The 18,821-nt window shown below is 36.4% G+C and overlaps 3 protein-coding genes across 4 annotated transcripts; 2 read left to right on the forward strand and 1 right to left on the reverse strand.

The window, feature by feature from the left end:
• Window positions 1-483: 483 nt before the first annotated feature.
• Window positions 484-1,170, forward strand: LOC121239944 (protein transport protein Sec61 subunit beta). Its single transcript, XM_041137352.1, has one exon. It carries the CDS (start codon window positions 612-614, stop codon window positions 930-932), a length of 321 nt encoding a protein of 106 aa, XP_040993286.1. The 5' UTR covers window positions 484-611; the 3' UTR covers window positions 933-1,170.
• Window positions 1,171-3,981: 2,811 nt separating this feature from the next.
• On the forward strand, window positions 3,982-9,217 carry LOC121238283 (syntaxin-71-like). 2 transcript variants are annotated; one of them, XM_041135114.1, is made up of 9 exons: window positions 3,982-4,389; window positions 4,653-4,778; window positions 6,280-6,442; window positions 6,544-6,629; window positions 6,767-6,835; window positions 6,931-6,975; window positions 7,089-7,151; window positions 7,244-7,320; window positions 8,901-9,217. In XM_041135114.1, exons 1-9 carry the CDS (start codon window positions 4,234-4,236, stop codon window positions 8,959-8,961), a joined length of 846 nt encoding a protein of 281 aa, XP_040991048.1. In that variant the 5' UTR covers window positions 3,982-4,233; the 3' UTR covers window positions 8,962-9,217. The 2 variants fall into 2 exon arrangements, with proteins under 2 accessions (XP_040991048.1, XP_040991049.1); XM_041135115.1 differs by having other exon boundaries at window positions 3,983-4,389; window positions 8,863-9,217.
• Window positions 9,218-9,549: 332 nt separating this feature from the next.
• On the reverse strand, window positions 9,550-11,826 carry LOC121238284 (NAC domain-containing protein 2-like). The gene is made up of 3 exons (XM_041135116.1): window positions 11,655-11,826; window positions 11,261-11,541; window positions 9,550-10,453 (listed from the first exon to the last, which is right to left on the reverse strand). Exons 1-3 carry the CDS (start codon window positions 11,824-11,826, stop codon window positions 9,872-9,874), a joined length of 1,035 nt encoding a protein of 344 aa, XP_040991050.1. The 3' UTR covers window positions 9,550-9,871.
• Window positions 11,827-18,821: the final 6,995 nt, after the last annotated feature.

Raw genomic sequence — 18,821 nt, forward strand, 5'->3', positions numbered from 1 at the left:
AGATTTTCTTTTATAAGGTTTTAACGAGATAATCCTACAACATTCCAATGTACATAAGAATATTATATTCTTTTTTCTTCACCATTAATTTTTTCTTATCGGATTTTTTCTTAAATAAGTTTTAACCAGGTATGTTCTTTATGTATGATCATTCAAATGAGAGTGTTATAAATATATGAATGTAGTAAAATATATTTTATATTTTTTTATAAATGATCATTAAAATTCTTACTCATTTATGTATCCTTTTATTCATATATTGTCATTCTTTAAATTCATTCCTATAAAAGAAAATCTTGAAGAGTATATGTGATTGACACGCGACAAAAAGATGAAGAGAAATAGTATTAAATTTCTGAAAAATTAATTTTATATATTCTAATTTTTCAATTCTTTTGTTATTTATGTTTAATTTTACAACATCTTTGATTAAAATAAAATATAACAACGCCTGCCAGTGCCAGGTGCCAGGTGCCACCCTCCAAGTCCAACCTTCTTATCCTCTCTCCAGACTCCAATATTGTTTGTTCCTCAAGCCCTTTCTCGCTCCCTCACGCGCAACCCACGCATAGACAAACACATTCTCTTCTCGTTCAGCTAGCTGCGCAACAATGGTGAGAGGCTCATCTCAGTCCCAATCGTCGTCTTCCTCGACCTCCAGGCCCGGACTCATGGCTCCGCGCGGTTCGGCTGCTGCGACCGCTGGCATGCGCCGTCGTCGGCTCGGCGCAGCTTCCGCTACCGCCAGCTCTGGGGGGATCGGCGGCGGTTCTGGCCCCGGTGGCAACATGCTTAGGTTCTACACCGATGAAGCCCCCGGCTTGAAGATCTCACCGACCGTCGTTCTCGTCATGAGCCTCTGCTTCATCGGCTTCGTCACCGCCCTCCACGTTTTCGGCAAGCTTTATCGCCGATCCGGCGATGGAGCTTAGTTCTCTCTTACGGATTCGCATATTTTCATTGTGGAGCTTCGATCGTTCTTCTAGAGCCATAGCGATATTCGGCTCTTGACTCGGTAACTGAGAACTGAGTTTTCTATTTAATTTTGTCTCGTTCTGCTTTGTAAATCTTCGCGGACTTGCAGCCTAATATTTGCATTTCGTTCATTTTGGATTCGTTGGATTTATCAGTAAGGAAGCGAGGGAATCTTGGCCTTGCTTGATTTTCTATAATCTGGTTTTATTTGCTCAAAATTTCTCGGATCAAATCCTTTTAACATTGACATGTGCGGCTTGGTTTTTGGGTAGAAGAATGCGTGCAATCTCATGGTTGAGCTAGATAATTTCGCTTGCTAGTTTTTGGTTTAAATTTTTTGACCTATTTTAGATTCAGAGAATTTGAAGTACCGACGCTGATCGAATTATAAGAATATGACGAATATAATTTATGAAACAAGTTTGATAATTAAAGACACCTGAAATGCATAAACAAATTTCATGATTGTAAGATTACTGAAATGCAACTTTATTTTTTATTTTTATGAACAAGTACACCCCACATCATTTTGACACTGAAAAGATTCTTCATTGTGCTTGGAGAAGATAACCAACCACCTGCTCCAACCTTTCAAAAATAGAAGAAAATAGAAAAGTAGACCTGCTCCATTCTCTGTTATGAAGAAAGAGAACAAATGCATGCCTAGTCTTGTTTGATGTTTTCTCTCAGATTTTAGTTCCTTGTTGTCGATCCAGTCTCCAATAGAGATGGTGACAGTGTAGATATGTAATTGTGTAGTTTTGCTGGGATTTGGGCAGAGAACAAAATGCAGTGTTCTATTGTTCACAGTTCAGGCTTGTTTTGCAGATAAATGGGTAAGTTGGGAGTCACACAAGCGTCCTGAATCTCCTGATAAGGAAATTAAAATGTCAAAATTTTTACTAGATGCTTTTTAATTAGAGTGTATGAGAACGTTCAAGTTGTTTGGGGGGACTGCATTGATGCATGATTAATTTGAATGCGATTGTTTTTTGTTTTCCTTTCTTTTTTCTTGATGATTTAGGTGCCGTTTGGATAGTGATTTAGATGAGATGAAAGTTAAAAGTTGAACAAAATATTATTAGAATATTATTTTTTAATTTTATTATTGTTTTAAGATTTGAAAAAATTAAATTATTTATTATATTTTATATGAGAATTTGAGAAAATTGAAATGACGAGACGAGATGAATTTCTTTGAAATTGGTGCCATTGAGCAATAAAAGTGATTCTCGTTGAAATTGGTGACCCACTAGTAAGGAAAAGGTTCGTGAAAACTGAGAATCTAATGCGGAGACGAGTACTATACTTGGGTAAACTTATCTAATAAACTTATCTAAGTTTGATGGGTTATAACCTATATCACAAGATAGATGGTTTGCTTGTTTTTACAAGAAAGATATAGAACGAGACTCGGTCTCTTTGTTCAATAAAGCTTTGTATTTTGAACAACAGGGTGGTTGAAAGATGGTAGAGGATATAAAGGCCGGTATAAAATAGAAGCAACACAATCATACAGGGTTGAAGCTATGGTGAAGGGCGGTTGCGTGAACCCATGCATTCATGGTGAGGCGTGTGGTTCATGTTCTGGCGGTTGGAAATGGTAGGAGGGGTAGAACATAATACGAGGAGGAGAAGTGAGATGCGGAGGCTTGATGGAGGCAGGGTTCGTCATGTCCCGAAACATACAAAAACTGGTAAAATGGTCAAATTACGTTTCATTAAAATTTATCCCATCTCATCATTATAATTTTTTTAAATTTTTATATAAAATTTAATAAATAATTTAACTTTTTTAAATATTAAAATAATAATAATAATAATATTATTAAAAAAAATATTTTATTCAATTTATTTAAAATTATCTCAACATCCGAAAGTGTCAACTATTTATGAGGTGGTAGGGACGACTCAAAGCTCCTACTTGCTGGACTTGGAGCTGGTGGAAGAGGGGCTGGGTGTCTTTCCTTTCTAGGGAAGATGACTTGTTCAGAATTTTGCTTAAAACCAGCTGTTTATCATTATGTTTAGTTGTTTGGTTGGGAAAGCAACAAGCGCAAGTAAACTGTGGTGAAAGTGAAGGAGCTACAGGTGAAAAGAGATGCCGAGTATTTCTCGATCTTTTGAAAACGAACTCCAGCCTTATCCGGGAGCCTGTGACAGTGACTTCAAATGAAGGCGATTGAAAATGACAACCGAACCTTACAAAGCTAGAGTTTATCCATGCAACTCGGGGTGACCAGGGCTTTACATCGCACAATTCGTAATTTATTATTTTTATTTTCTATTTAAATACACATATTTAATATATTTAAACATTAAGTTATAAAAATAAAAATAAAAAATCACATATTAATTATGAGGTGCTGATATAAAGCCATCGTGTAAAATTTCTTACTATATTCACATATAATTATATTTTTTACGAGTGTTATTATTATAAAATAATTTATAAAAATAATATTATTTTATATAAATATTTTTGTTTTAAAATATGGTAATATAAAGCGCTGTAAAATGATTTGTGCATGTATCATTTCATATTATGATTCCGATAACATAGTCGAGGAAATGAATTTTTTTTTTTTTTACACGTTTAGAATACATTCGTAAATAAAGATAATGTTAAAAAAAAAAAAAAATGAAACTTCTATTTCGTGAATGATTGAACGTTTAAATTCTTGTACGAAAGCATGCATGTTTTGTATAATATTATTTGTGTAAAAAATTATCATATAACACATTTCATATGTAAAAATGATTAATTTTAAGTTTTTTTTAATCAAAACTAATATGAATATAAAATGAATTCATTATTTATATTTTATTTACACAAATTACTTACAGTATAAGAAAAATATATTTCAGGATTAATAAAAGGATAAAAAATTAAATTTAAAAAAATTTACACTAGGCAACCTTAAATCTATTTAAAAATAAAATAATAAATAATTATTTTTATAAATTTATTTTGTGGCAAAACCATTTTTATCGCGAAATGTTTTCTTGGAGTGTTTGGACGGAGGTGAACCCGCCAAAATAGATGGATTTTGTCCACGCTGTTGGCTGTCTCTTCCCTCTGCAAACCGCTCTCTACGCTCCATCTTTCGTAAGGCCACAGCGACATCCGAAGACCCCGAGAAACAGAAAGGAACAACCATGCCAGAAATGTCTAATCGGGAATATCAACGACTTCTCTTGGGAGAGCAACGTTTGGCTGAACAATTTTCCCCGGTGAAAAAGTGAAACTCTGGAAAAATGAGCGTGATTGATATTCTCTTCCGCGTCGACGAGATATGCAAGAAGTACGAAAAGTATGATATTGAAAAGCAGCGCGAGCTCAACGCCTACGGAGACGATGCCTTCGCTCGCCTCTACGCCTTCGTCGAATCTGAAATTAAAACGGCTCTTCAGGTACGAGTTCTCCTCCCTCCACTCTCATTTTTGAATTCATTATCTTTGTTTCTTTATGTTTTTTTTTTTTTTAGCATTTGCCTCCTCTTTGTACGTGATGTCCAAAAAATTGAATGCAGCCAAGAATTGTATTTGAAGAAGAATAAATTTAAGAAAAAAGAAAGAAGATATGGGTTCATTTTTGAAGTATTTTCATTTTATTTTGTCTTTTCTTTGGAATTTGAGACTGTATTTTTAATTTTGCAATTCAATTAAACATATAGAAATCCGAGATGGCTTCAACGGAGAATAACAGAGCGTCTGCAGCTGCGTTGAACGCCGAGGTTCGTCGTACCAAGGCTCGATTGATGGACGAAGTTCCAAAGCTGCGGAAATTGGCTCTAAAGAAGGTGAATCTACATTGATTTTCATCTTTGCTCCAAAATTTCTATGTGCAAGTTTGAGATTTTGGAGTTACGATTTGTTCCGTTTATACGTCTCGTTCTGGCAAATGTGTTTTGTCGTTTCCGTAGTACGTTACTATGGTTCCTGTTACAAATCTGAAACTCATTTTACTTTGGTGCAAGTTATCATATTTTTTTGGATCCAAGTGGATGCTAACTGCTAAACTATGTGATAATGCCTCGAAAATTATGTTTGTAACTACAAGATTGTATGGGTTATGGCTTGTTAACTGCTAAAGCTATGTAATGATACCTCTGAATCAAGTATATATACCCCATCAATACCGAGGAATCACGGTACTAATATACTATAAGGGACAAAATTATCCATCAACGCTGAAGGATCATGATACTAAACTACAAACTATTAAGAGAATCCAGATGCAACTAAACTACAAACTATTAGGACTCCACCAAAATAGAATAAGAAGGACGAGGAAGTATATGACGGTTTTAGTATTGAAGGCTGGAAGGAGACAAACAATAACTTTGTTCCAATAATCATTTGTCATTTAAATGTCTTTGGATGCCATTCCTAAGTACCTGCTTTATATTACCCTATAACTTGAGTATCCTAGACAATTGACATACCTCAAAGGCCCAACTATGAAGATGCATTGCTATATCCAAATTAAAGGGGGAGGGTGGAGCTTAGGAAGCCTTAGATTCAGTTATCTTGGTAAATAGGAAGACTCCTTTCAACTTCAAATCATTTAGGGGACTTCATGTTGCATCAATAGCTGCATTTGCTTAATGACTGGATTCATTAGCCTGTCTGCTTGATACAGCTTTTATTTTGGAGCTTAAGAGAGCTCTTCCATTTTGTCTGTGATACTTTGCCAGTACTGCATCCCTGGAGTCCTTACAAGTCTTGGAGCTTCTTTGTTTCTGCTTAGGCACTGTCAATAGCAATGCGTCCTGCTTTCATACAATGAAATATCTAATGATATCTCTTTTGCATCTTAAAGTCTTTTCCATACAGTAGACAACCAGGAAAGTCCCTGCTACACACCTAGGCATAACTATGGGTACCCCTTTCTTATTCTAACTTGATTAAACTGATAGTGCCAGAACCCTTTTGCTCGGCCATTCCACTTTTGGCTATTGTGGGATTACTTTTACAACACCTTTATGTAACCTAACCAACGTGCCTAAAGCCTCATTGTTGATGGGTTTCATGCATTAACCTTGTAAGAGTAAGAGTGGTATGATTGAATGGCCATTATACTTTTGTAAACCCCACGGGCATGATATTTGGGCATACACTGATGCCTTTAGGTCGCATACTGGACTGTTCTTCAGTTTTTTGTAATATTGACCATTTGCAAATGACGGTAATGGTTCTTTTCTCTTGACATTGATTTTAATTTTCACCAACTGTGACATCCTTCTGAATAAAGTTTTAAACTCGTTAAATTTGTATTAACAATGATATCTGATAAAACAGGTTAAAGGGCTTTCAAAAGAAGATCTAGCTGCACGTGATGATCTGGTTCTTGCACTGCCTGAGAGGATTCAAGCAATTTCTGATGGAATCACAACTGCAGCAAAGCGCACAGGAGGATGGACAGCTTCATCATCCCATAAGAATATCACGTTTGACTCATCAGGTGACAAGTGCTTCTGTTAGTCTTTCTGGTGGCACAAATTTTATTGAATATGAGTATTTCAATTGATTGTTAATGCTTGCTTGTTTCACTACGAACCACAGATGGAAACTTTGACAATGATTTTTTTCATCAAACTGAAGATTCAAATCAATTTAGACAAGAATATGAAATGCGGAAAATGAAACAGGCATGTAAGATTTCTTACTGATTTCTTGATGTCTATCCTGTAGATGGAAGGCCACAGTTGATGATTTGATCCAGCTTCTGCTCTTTTGTCATTTACATCTCTGAACTCTCATGTTATTATATATGTAAATTGTACAGGACCAAGGTCTTGATGTCATATCAGAAGGATTGGATACGCTAAAAAATTTGGCTCAAGATATGAATGAGGTTGTTACTGGGCTTAAGTTGAGTTTAATGATGCTGCTAGAAGAACGGAGATTAATCAGTTTTTTTTCCTCTTTTTTTTTCCTATATATGTTCAGGAATTGGACAGGCAAGTTCCATTAATTGACGAGATTGACACAAAGGTGAGAAATTTATCGCTTCAGTCTGAACTTTGTCTTTCCAATCAGATCATGCAAACAAAGTTAAAAATGTTTCATAGGTGAAAGTACTTAGTGGTCTTTTGGTGGTTTTACAGGCTGACAGGGTGACATCTGAAATAAGAAATACTAATGTTAGGCTCAAGAAATCTCTGACCCAGGTAATGTTTCTGAAAATTCACCATGATAAAATGCACTCTTTTATCTGGTGAGATTGGCGTGGTTGTGTTAACGTCACTTGGTTTTGTTCCAGTTGAGGTCTAGTCGAAACTTCTTAATTGACATTGTTCTGCTGTGCATAATACTTGGTATCGCTTCCTACTTATACAAGTAATTCCCATCTCTCTCTCTCTCTCTCTCTCTGTCCCCCTCCTCCTCCCCCCTGTCTCCCCGATTAAAAGAATACTGTGAGATGATTGTGTATGATTATGCTATTGGCTTCTTGATAATTTCTATGTCCTGGGTGGAAATCCTATCCTGATAAGTTAAACATGCATATTTATATAGAATGTATATTTGCTAATTATAACGGGAAGACTGTGCCAAGGCCATCCCAGCACCATGATAAATCCATACGGGTGCAGGGTAGGGGGTCGTTCTTTCATTTGTTTGTTTATCCAAATACAAGGAAACAAGGATAAAGTAGTAGTTGGCTGCTTTAGGTGATGATGTTGTGGCCAATGAATGACAACTGGGTTAGCTCTGAAACTGCAATGATGTAGCTGTCAAACGTAGGTTTATAGCCGAGAAAACTAGCATACATGAGGATTTCTAAGTTAAGAACTAACATTTAAATGCCAGCAAAGAAAGTTCACTTAGTAACAGTTGCATTTGAAAAATGCAGTGACATACAAGGCTTTTTTATCTTCTGAAACGGCCAACAGAAAACAACAATTTCGTAGTTTTATTCAGTGAAGGATTACAAACGTTTAGAAGGCCCTGAACTGTTCTTGGCATCCCTGCTCTCTCTCTCTCTCTCTCTTGCTATCTCCCACCCTCTTCCATCCAAAAGCTAATGTTTTTGGTCTCCCATGTATTTTTTTCTCTTACATTTAAATAATACAGTGAGTAAGAATTGGCCCTATATATACACTATGCATGCGTTTGTGTGAGCATGCGCACGAATAAAAAAACATTTTCTCGTTATTTAAGGTTATAACACCCTAAAAACAAACTGTCTGTTCACTTCCGGTCACCGGCCGCATCAGTAACCTTTGTCATTGTATTACATTTTAATTGGTTCCCTCATGGTATCTGTTATGACTTTTCCACGTATGAAGTAACTTTTTTCTTCCTGACATTTGTGGGCATATGCATGTTAATTGGAATAGTTGAAACACTCTCCTTTGATTATCCTCATTCATTGATTTCTTTGTAAATTACCTACTGACCAGTAATCTGGCTTGTCTGGTAAATTTGTAAATTCTATATCCTGTGCCGTTGTTGGAAAACTTGATGAAGGAAGCCCCTATTTGTCACTACAGTTAAGGAAAGAGAAATTAACATCATATCATAATTTCTGTAGCTAGAAGTTTTTAGTCAGGACATACTAGAATTAAGCCCTATTCATTACTAGAATTTAGGATAGCTGCATTCTAAACTATAAGCTATTCTGTGCTTTTTGGGATACAATACTTATCGAATATACTTTAAGCACATACATCATGACATAGGGTGAATGCGCCCTTTTTTGTTGCCTTGGATTTTATCTTTATGCTTTAGAATGTTAAAATCATTTAAAGCTTCTCGAATTACCTTTGGCACACTGAACAATCAGTTAAACTATTAATTATATATCTGCTGATCCGTATTCATTGAGAGTGTTATCTAACCTGATAAAATTTTAATCAAATTTATTTTTGTTTGTTTCAGTATTTTGGGCTGAACTCATTTCAAAGCTTCTTCTGCAGCTTATCAGATCATAAAGCTGTCTGGTACTGCATCTTTCATTATTTGAGGGCCTTCGGGTGACAAAAAAAAAAAAAAAGTAAAAATAAGAGAGCCTTTGGTGAATCTTTTGAAGATCATCTGCTGTTCCTTTCTTTAATTTGTACTGCCTTTAAGGACTGATGTAGATTCCGCTTACTAAGGATGACTATTTATTAATGTTTAGCACACCAGAGTTTCAAGTGTATAGATAATGCCTATTTTTCAAGTTATTGTTCCTTTTCTTCATCCACTGAAGACATTTCTTTTAGTTAGGTCCCAGTAACGGTATTGAGCATAATTTTCCTTTTATCTTGATTTTGGTACCAATGAGCTAGGGTCTCTATGTCTATTCCAATGGGGTCCCTATATATAATGCTATGCATTAATCATTGTGATATTAATGTTGAAAGGGAAATTTACATGTTGATTGTCTGGAAAACGGATCTGCCTTCTCAAAGTTTACTTATACATATAAAAAAAAAAAGTCTTCCTTCTCTATGTACAGTAGGCCTAGTGATTAAAGGATTAGTAACTGAATATATGACAAAACAACTAATTCTATACATAAAGATTATTTCATGACTAACAGGTTTCTTGGATTTATATTTAGGTTTTATGCTAGCCATAAGATTGTTTTTTGTTTTTTGATAGATTTTATGTCTAGCCATGAAATTATTAATAGTACCCCTGCTGCATTGTAGGTAACTCACAAATCTACAGATACTTAACATAGAGTCCATGCAGAATATAGCTCAGAATTAAATACAAAGTATGCATTCTTAATTTCTAGTTATGTTGTTTTCATTGGTCCTTGCCCCTGGAGACTAATTTGCCTCGCACGCTTTATCTACATCTTATTCTTTTACAACGCGTGACCTTTGTGCTCCTGTCTCCCTGCCTCTTCAGTTGATTGGGAACCTTTTGCCCTTTGGGGGGTGTTGTTTCCTAATTATTACTTACCCATGAAAGGTGATTCAATAAGGCCCTGAAAATTGATGATAGATTCTGAGGGCTCAGGGTTGAAGATGCCATATTGATACTGGTTTTGGCTGTAGAAGTTAATATCATAGTTGGCCAGTGTTTTGCCAGGTTGAGGATTCTTCTTTTCATTCTCGCCCTTTAGCTTTTCGTTGGATCTAAAATACTCATACTCATTTTCCTCGCTAGATTTCCTTTTCCGGTGGTTGATATAGCTGTCCATAGAAGAAACTGTTGTTGTCGAATTCGCCTTATTGGTTCCACTTCCATGGACGGGGATAAAATGATTGATTTTGCTGTTCCCTTCAGAGCTTACACTTGAAATGGTCTGAATGGTTGGCAGAGCTTGACCATCAAGTATCCAAGCCAACACTCCGCAGTCTTTGTTTAGGTAATCCGTGATCATTTCCGCATCATATTTTGTGGGTGTTGGCTGCACCTGCTCAATCTTTGGTAAGCACTCCTGCAGTTCCAAGCTACAACTGTCTTGATCCTCACCTGCGTCCTTTGACATGTTGCCTCTGTGTCTAACCCGGCATAGTACCCAGTCATCCAACTGTGACAACAAGCAATATTTCCATACATTTAATCAGTTTACTTGCCCAAAATTGCTATAGAGATCGAAAACACAGATGAAAAACAAATGAAAAGAAGGAAAAGAAGCCAATGGAATACAGCTTCTATGAAGCCATGTTAAAGCATGGATCTAGGTCAATTTCTTAAAGATGTTTAGCTCCTCTACCAATTGTGTACCACCTGAACGTATATCAGCTATTTTACAACCTCTCCTGCGTATCTGCATAGGATTGGTTGTCATAAGTCTTCCAGAAACATTTTCTTGCCCACAAATACTGCAATTTTCTTCAATTTTCAGACTGGTCACTTTGTAATCTCTGTGATTCAGGGAACTGAGAAGTTGGGCAAATGTCAAACCCTTTAATTTTCTTATCATTAACCATTATTTTCGCATTTCATCTTTGGTGCCTTATTTAAATGCATCCTGCTTGCTGCTTGCTTGGGTGTCAAGATCTAGAATTATATTTAGCCAATGGTTTAGGAGCGTGGGTTGCAGCAAAGCAAACAAGGCAGCGATGGGGCTCTATAGTAATGGTGATCTCTTTGATTGTCAAGGAGGTATTTTTATGCACTTCAGCTTCCATCATCTTGGGGTTGCTTTTGTTATCCTCTAAACACAAACCAGAAAAGAAAAAATTTCTTTCATCACTGTTGATTCTGGGATTCAAATTAAAACACAAAAGCCCATGCAACTCGAAACTTGGGTGAAAGAAAATTAAGAAAAAAACATATATAGGGGAGAAGAACATTGGTAATCACTGCTACATGATCGGTGAAACCCACTTACTCGCATTGACCCTTTCGACCTTGAAGGTTTACTCAGGTCGGGCAGTCTATATTCAGTCATGATCCAGTCTGTCTTAACTCTTTTTGAAGGACCAGTGTAAAAGGCTAGACCCTTCTTGACTCCTATGTGCCTTGATCCACTAGAGGTTAGAATCGGCTTGTCACTTCCGGTGGCCTTCCAGTAACCCGAAGCTGCAGCTCTGTTCGGCCTCTCTCCGTTCGGGTACTTCCGATCCCTTGGAGTAAAGAAGTACCACTCATCTTCTCCAAGCAAAGCTTTGCCTGTACATAGTTTGCGAGAAATAAAAGAAAACAGATGTGTTTAATAGAGTGTGAAATCTATGAAAATGACTAATGGATATAAAACTAATATGAGTAGAAAGTGCAGGACAAACAGGGTAGCTCCCATGGATTATACTTATAGAGATCAACTTCAGCTATTACAAAGGCTGGAATTGGACGTGAATTCACTTTGTTTTGCAAGTAATGAACAATGAGCTCTTCGTCGGAGGGATGGAACCTGAAACCAGGAGGAAGTTGGAAATCTGAACAGGGTTTCTCCCCCATTGTAATCACAAGAATGAATCACCGATAATATCGATTAACAAAAGATGTAGACGGACGTACACAAGGCTACATCAGTGAGGAGTGAAGAGGCTATTTATAATATGGGTGCAATTTCATGCAGATGGGGACATGTAAGAACAGAAACAGGAAAGAACCAAATCAAACTTACGTAGAGGATTAAAGAAAAGGCACTCGTAAAGCAACCTTCTTGGCCTGCTTGTTGGCATTCACATTCCACCCCCGAGTGTCTTGGGCACTATATTTTTTATTTATTTATTTATTATATCTTCAATTCGATCCTAAAAAACTGCACCCAGAAATTAATTTACAGAGTAAGACAGATCGTTCGTATGGCATACAGACGATGTCACTTTCAGAAGTCATGCATGAGTATGTCCATAGGACATAATTCAAAAGAAAATAACAAGAAAAAGCCAGCAAACTAATAAGGTTTCAGAATTCTAAAACGAAAATCGATCCGAAAGCTGAGCCAGTGATTGGAACCTCCATCAACCTTGTTTGAACTTAGTACATCTAATTTGTTACATGCTTATATAAATAATTAATTACTTTATCTTGTTCCCAATTTATTTATTTATTTAATTTTCTCTTGGCGGGATTGTAAGTAGTATTCATCTTGTTGTTTCTTTTTGAACTGATATTCTTTAACAATTTAATTATTCAATTTGAACTATATTAATCATGAATATATTACTTTCCTCTGGAAAATCAAGAACTATTGTAATATTTATTTTTACTCTTTTTTTTTTTTTTAATCTCTTAAGTTTTAAACAATTTCCCTAATTTGGTAGAAACTCTCCAATTTCGACTTCTACTAAGGAACATCATGTTCTGGATGAGGCCGGAGTACCAACAAAAACATTACATGTTACATGCAGTTGTGGAGTGCGCAAGTACTGTGTAGTCGCTTTGAAAAAGAGTGAGATCTATTATTAAAAAATTATTATTTTTTCATATAGGTTCTGTATTTATTTATTTTTTTAAAGTGATTGCACGACGTTTGCGTACTTACGACTGCAACTATCATTTCTAGAGAAAGTTGAATTAACAAAAATTTCAACGTAAGATCAGCATATTATAAAGATGCTATTATCGTCTATATATATAGTCCAACCATCCCCACGTTGTTTTGTCCGTTTCCAAGGTCCGTACGTTGAGAACATGATTTAGTTTCCTTGGTTTGAACTCTCACCCCTAATTCACTATTCTATTAATATTGCATGACCTTCGTTAACAAGCTGGCAATCGAACAAAGTACATGAAATAATGCATTTATGCGAATCTCTCCCCCTGATCTCGTTCACATAACTTAATATATCAAATTTGGCAATCTTTCGTTAGTTCTTAAAATCATTATAAAAAAAAAAAAAGCAAAAATTTTCTTTGTGAGATCCTAATTATGATCTTGAGTATTAATTACAGCCTCTCGTTGGGACGTTCTATTACAGGTTAATTACTAGTATTTCTGTTGGATTTGACATATTTAATTGTAATAACCTAAAAAAAACTCAAGCCACATGGATATTTGGACTAATATCCCCAAAAAAATTAGTAAGTAATTGATTGGTTTTCCCTTTTTAATTAGCATCAATCCGATAAAACCCATGTTTCCATTTGTTTGTACTCAGATGATGTGGCACTATTGGCTTTAGTTTTGAACTGTACCTGTTCCACAGCTTAAATATGCACCAAATTAATGATCATTGACGTTGTTTCGATCGATTTATTCTGTCGTCTTATGTGGAAGGTGGAGATCGTATCGAATCCTAGGTAGGTTTGTCTTTAAATGCGTAAATTAATCAAGCAGCTTATATCTTTCGTATTTTTTTAATGAATGTGTGGGACATGGTAGGTACAAAACCATGGATATTTACACAGTACTTCATGCTCGATATGTATGAACAAATCAATATATATATATATATATATACACACGTGTATATATGCATGCATGTATATATGTAAGGTTAATATTGCATGCTCACGCTGTCGATCGCTGTATTTAGCATCTTCGTACGTAAGAGGTTTTTGAGACTCTAATATGTTCTAGTGATACTGCGTCACAAAAGTTTTTTTCATCGCTCTACTAGGGTTTGGTGTCATCGTTGCTGCGTTTACATTCGGTAGCCTCTGCATGGCGGCCGTTGATGCCTTGCCAGACACGACATGCCATCAGCGGTTGTTCTTTTAACTGGTTTCCGTGGTTCCACAATCGCTTCCTGAGATGGACGTTGCTTTTCGTCCGCCGAAGCTGATCAATGGGGAGCTCTACTTCCTTTTCTCTATGGAAGAGTTAGATTGCACTATCCAACCTTTTACATTCTCATTAGTCTTGAAATTCTGGCAGCAGAAGCCTTCTTTAGATGCCATTCATGGCTTCATCCGAAGTCGGTGGGGATTGGCTCGTGCTCCTGTGGTGTCATCGATGCAAAAGCCAATAAACTTGTTTGTCCGAATGTCCAATGAAGCAAACTTCCATAAATCTCTCTCCAGAGAGTCATGCGACGTTAATGGTGTTCCCTATCGACAGTTCGCATGGACGCCGGATTTTGATGAAGAAAGTGAACCATTGGTATGTGTTTTTTTGCCTAGTCTTCCTCCTAAATTTTATCATACGTCAATGTTGAAAACTCTTATAGCACCGATTGGACGGTTTATCCGACGTGATAATCCAACTCTTTGTGCAACAAGAACGGAAGGGGCAAGAGTTTGTCGCAGCACCGTGTGTTATGGAAGCAGCACCGCGTGTTACTTTGGAGGAGACCATATAACTAGTGTCGGCTAAACAAAGTTCTCACTATGTAGGCATGGTACCAATCGGTCAAGCTTTGGCTGAAGGTTTTGTTGTTCAAAGGAATTGACCAGGCACACTATGGAAGAAACTCAACCTGACAATAAAGTTGATAGGGACACGATGCAGGTTGATATGCGAAAAGATTACTACATGGATTCAGAAGCCTCAAAAGATTTTGTTAGTAAGCTAAAGACGAGAAGCTCTGCCAGGTTGGTAATACGCACCTCCAAATTTAATTTATGATTAGTCCTATTATTTTTTGGAATATAAGGGGAATTGGTACTTCCCAGTTGCGCTTGAAAAATCATATTAATACTTATAGACCTAATATCATTGCTCTTGATGAACCTTTTTTACTTGAGAATATAATTTTTAGTTTTTTGAGCAGGTTTAATTGCAATTCTTATTTTACTAATGAAGTGCATGAAGGTAAAATTTGGCTGTTGTGAAACTCGGTAGTTTCAATGCAATGGTTGGCAAGTTCTAGTTAGTTTGTGACAGTGAAGGTTGAGGAGCATGGTCATGCCTTCATCCTTATTGTAGTGTATGCCAAATGTAGTCGGGTTGAGAGAAAAGTTCTTTGAGAGGATTTGGAGGCTTTTTTGTGGTGATTTTAATATTATTAAAGATGATTCGGAAAGAAAAGGTGGGCAACGTCACCAGTTTTCTATGACGGAGGAGTTTAAAAAGTTTTGGTTTGTTGGATATGTGTTTTGAAGGCCCGAGGATGACTTGGTGCAATGGCCAAGGTGGGTTGACTCGGAGTTGGGCTGGGTTAGACATATGCTTTATTGACTCTAATTTTCTTAATGGTTTCTGAATGTCTATTATCATGTCTTGGCTTCGTCCATTTCGGATCATTCTCTTATGGTGATTCAAATGGGAGATGACTCTTTTAAATATTACCCTAGTCCCTTTCACTTTCAATATATGTGGACTGATTATACGGATTTTCTCAACTTTGTGGAGGGGTTTGGAAACATAAAGGGATTGGTTTTGGGCTTAATAAATTATCCTCTAAATTGAAAAGGGTTAAGGTGGCCTCAAGGGAGTGGAATCAACATGTGTTTTGTAGAACTAATGTTATTATAAAATATCTTGAACGCTGCATTGAGAGTTTAGATAATAGTCTCCAAGTTTGCTTTAATACTGAGGTCGACTATGATCTCATGGTGTCTAAATTGGAGTTATCTACTTGGGAGAATATAGAGGAGATGAGACTTTCGCATATGGCTAAGAAAAATTGGCTGAAAGATGGGGACCAAAATTTTAAATTTTTCCATGCTATTTTGAATTCTAAGAAGCATAAAAGGGTCAATGACATGTATCTTGCTGATGGAACTATGTTACATTCTCTACTTAAAATTTATCAAGCTTCTGTTGAGTACTTTCAACAATTTTTGGGTCAAAGTCATAGACAAGATTTGCCAGATTTGAGTGACTTAATTTCTCTTGTGATCACTGAAGAGGAGAACCTCTCTCTTTGTAAAGATCATTCGATGGATGAACTAAAAGATGCTTTCTTCAGTATCCCCATCGACAGCAGTCTAGGCCCTGATGGTTTTTGTTCTGGCTTCTTTAGAGTGTGTTGGAATTTTCTTAAGGTTGATTTATTGGAAGTCATTTCTGATTTTTTTCATACGAAGTCTTTTCCCAGGTTCTATACGGCTTGTTACATTGTTTTGATTCCTAAGGTGGAAAAGCCTATTGGTTTTGATAAATTTAGACCTATTAGTCTTTGCTCGGTTATTTATAAAATTTGCTCTAAGATTATTGTGGCCTGCTTGACAAATTTACTTTAAAAATTGATCTCTCAGGAGCAAGAGGCGTTTATCCATGGTCGTAGTATTTTTGAAAATATCTGTTTAACTCAGGAGATGGTCCATTCTCTAAAAAAAAAAAATCTAATGGGGGTAATGTGTTGATTAAATCCTATATGTCCAAGGCGTATGACATGGTTGATTGGTGTTTCTTACTTCATGTCTTGGATGCTTATGGGTTTTCTCCTCAAGTCTGTGATCTGATTAAGGCGTGTATTTCATTGTCTTGGTATTCTATTATGATGAATGACACTCCTATGGTTTTCACCTTACTTGTTTATCATTATGCAAGAGGTTCTTTCTCATCTGCTCAATCATTACTTTGATCAAGACAAAATTGGTCAGTTCTCTCAAGTTAGAGGTACTCCACTTGTTACCCATCTCATGTATGCTGATGATATTGTTATCTTTGCTAATAGTAGCAAAAGATCTATGCAAGGTTTGAATCAGGCTTTGAAGATTTATGAGGACCGATCGGGTCAAGTCATTAGTAAAGATAAAAGTGCTATTTATTTTTCTAAACTTATTCCGTCTTCCAGAAAGAATTCACTCCTTCACATTACTGGCTTTTATGAATGGTCTTTTCCTTTCAAATATTTGGGTGTTCCTATTATAATTGGTAGATTGAAAGCCTTTGATTTAGCAGAGTTACTTAGAAAAGTTAAAAAGAAAATTCCAGGCTAAAAGATGAAATTGCTTCTGCAAGTGGTAGAACTATTCTTTTGAGGCATGTTTTGTCAAGCATTGCCACTCATCTTCTTGTTGTTCTCATGGTGTTGAATAGGCTTTTGAGCTCTTTTTTTTTTGGGTGTTTCAGAGGGTAAAGGTAAGAGGAAATAGGTGGTTTGGGATATCCAAAGGGCTTTTAATATGAAGCTTGCTTGGGGATTGATTTCGAGGCATTCATTGTAGGCAGATTTCTTTAGAGACAAGTATGTTAGAGGTAATCATTTGCCCCTTGTAGATTCGTCTGAAGGTACTCGATTTTGGAAGGCTATTGTTAATAGTATGTTGGATGTCTTAAATAATTCTAAGTGGCTAATGAGAGATGGAAACATCTCTTTCTAGTATGATAATTGGGATGAGGGTGGTCCTCTTCATGACCAGTACCCGGTGACTGAGAAGCTTTTATTGAAGATAAAAGAGTGTCATATTGAGAATGGGTGGGATATCCACTATTGGAAAGGCTTGTGAGTTTCTAAAAAGCTAATGATTTGGTTCATTTCTTGGCTAGGCGCAAAGAAGGGCATGATATTCTTATTTGGAGGACTGAAAATGATGGTAATTTTAATACTAAAAGTGTTTGGGATTGTATCAGGGTTCGGATGCCTTCTTTACATTGGGCTCAATGGATTTGGCATGCTAACCTCCCTAAGAAAATCTTCATTATGATGTGGAAACCTATCAATAACTGTTTGAATGTGGATGGGAAGATTAAAATGGTTGGCATTCCTATGGTCTCTAAATGTAATTGTTGCTCTATGGGTCATTTTGAGAATCTTAATCATATTCTTTGTACGCGTGGTTTTGCTAGACAAATATGGCGTTTGGTAGAGGTTCAATAAGGTGTGCATATGGGTCTTTTCTACACCTAGTAGGAGCAAGTTAGTTTCTGGTTTCATTGTGCTGGGTAGTCCTTTCACATTCAGACTATCTTTGGTCTCCTCCTGTCTATTGTTTCTTAGAAGCTATGGAATAGAAGTTACAAAGCCGGTATGAGGGTAAGGTTTATACGGTTGAGTTGGTTTGGCATGTTATTAAATTCTAGATCTGTCGTGTTATGCAAATGTCTATGAAATCTTTGAGGACCCTAAGCAGGATGTTGTTATTTTAAAAAGGTTGGATATTCCGATTTTAACTCCTAAAGCTAAGAAGGTTACTTTGGTAAAGTGGATTTGGCCTCAACAAGATTGGGTGAAGCTTAATGCTGATGACGATAGTTTGGGTAATCTAGGTCCAGCTAGTACCGGGGGTGTTATTCGGGATGCTAGTTGTAAGTTATGTGTGGCTTACTCTATGTTCTTAGGCCAAGGCTCTAATAATTTTGCCGAAATAAGAAGTTTACTAGAATGAGTTAGGAGGTGCTATCAGCTTGGCTTTTATCGGGTTCATATTGAGATAGACTCTCAACTTCTAGTCAATTGGGTTACTAGGGTAATTTGTAATATTTAGTATCTTGAGGATTTTTGGGATGAGATCCAAGCTTGCCTTCTTAGCATGGACTATAAAATTACTCATATATATCGCGAAGGTAATGATGTGGCTGATTTCTTGCTAAGCAGGGTACTGGGGTTTATAAACTGGATTGATGATAGTGATACTTTATCTAGTCAATTAAGAGGCCTTCTTTGCATGGAAAA

Source organism: Juglans microcarpa x Juglans regia, chromosome 7D (assembly GCF_004785595.1).
Source record: "Juglans microcarpa x Juglans regia isolate MS1-56 chromosome 7D, Jm3101_v1.0, whole genome shotgun sequence".
NCBI lineage: Eukaryota > Viridiplantae > Streptophyta > Magnoliopsida > Fagales > Juglandaceae > Juglans > Juglans microcarpa x Juglans regia.

Coding starts and splice junctions, on each gene's coding strand:
- LOC121238284 (XM_041135116.1), bottom strand. CDS start 11,826: ATGGGGGAGAAACCCTGTTCAGATTTCCAACTTCCTCCTGGTTTCAGG. Junction 11,542..11,654: donor TAATCCATGGGAGCTACCCT/GTTTGTCCTGCA, acceptor AACTATGTACAG/GCAAAGCTTTGCTTGGAGAA. Junction 10,454..11,260: donor GGTCGAAAGGGTCAATGCGA/GTAAGTGGGTTT, acceptor TTGTTGTCACAG/TTGGATGACTGGGTACTATG.
- LOC121238283 (XM_041135114.1), top strand. CDS start 4,234: ATGAGCGTGATTGATATTCTCTTCCGCGTCGACGAGATATGCAAGAAG. Junction 6,630..6,766: donor AAATGCGGAAAATGAAACAG/GCATGTAAGATT, acceptor TAAATTGTACAG/GACCAAGGTCTTGATGTCAT. Junction 6,976..7,088: donor TTGACGAGATTGACACAAAG/GTGAGAAATTTA, acceptor GTGGTTTTACAG/GCTGACAGGGTGACATCTGA.
- LOC121239944 (XM_041137352.1), top strand. CDS start 612: ATGGTGAGAGGCTCATCTCAGTCCCAATCGTCGTCTTCCTCGACCTCC.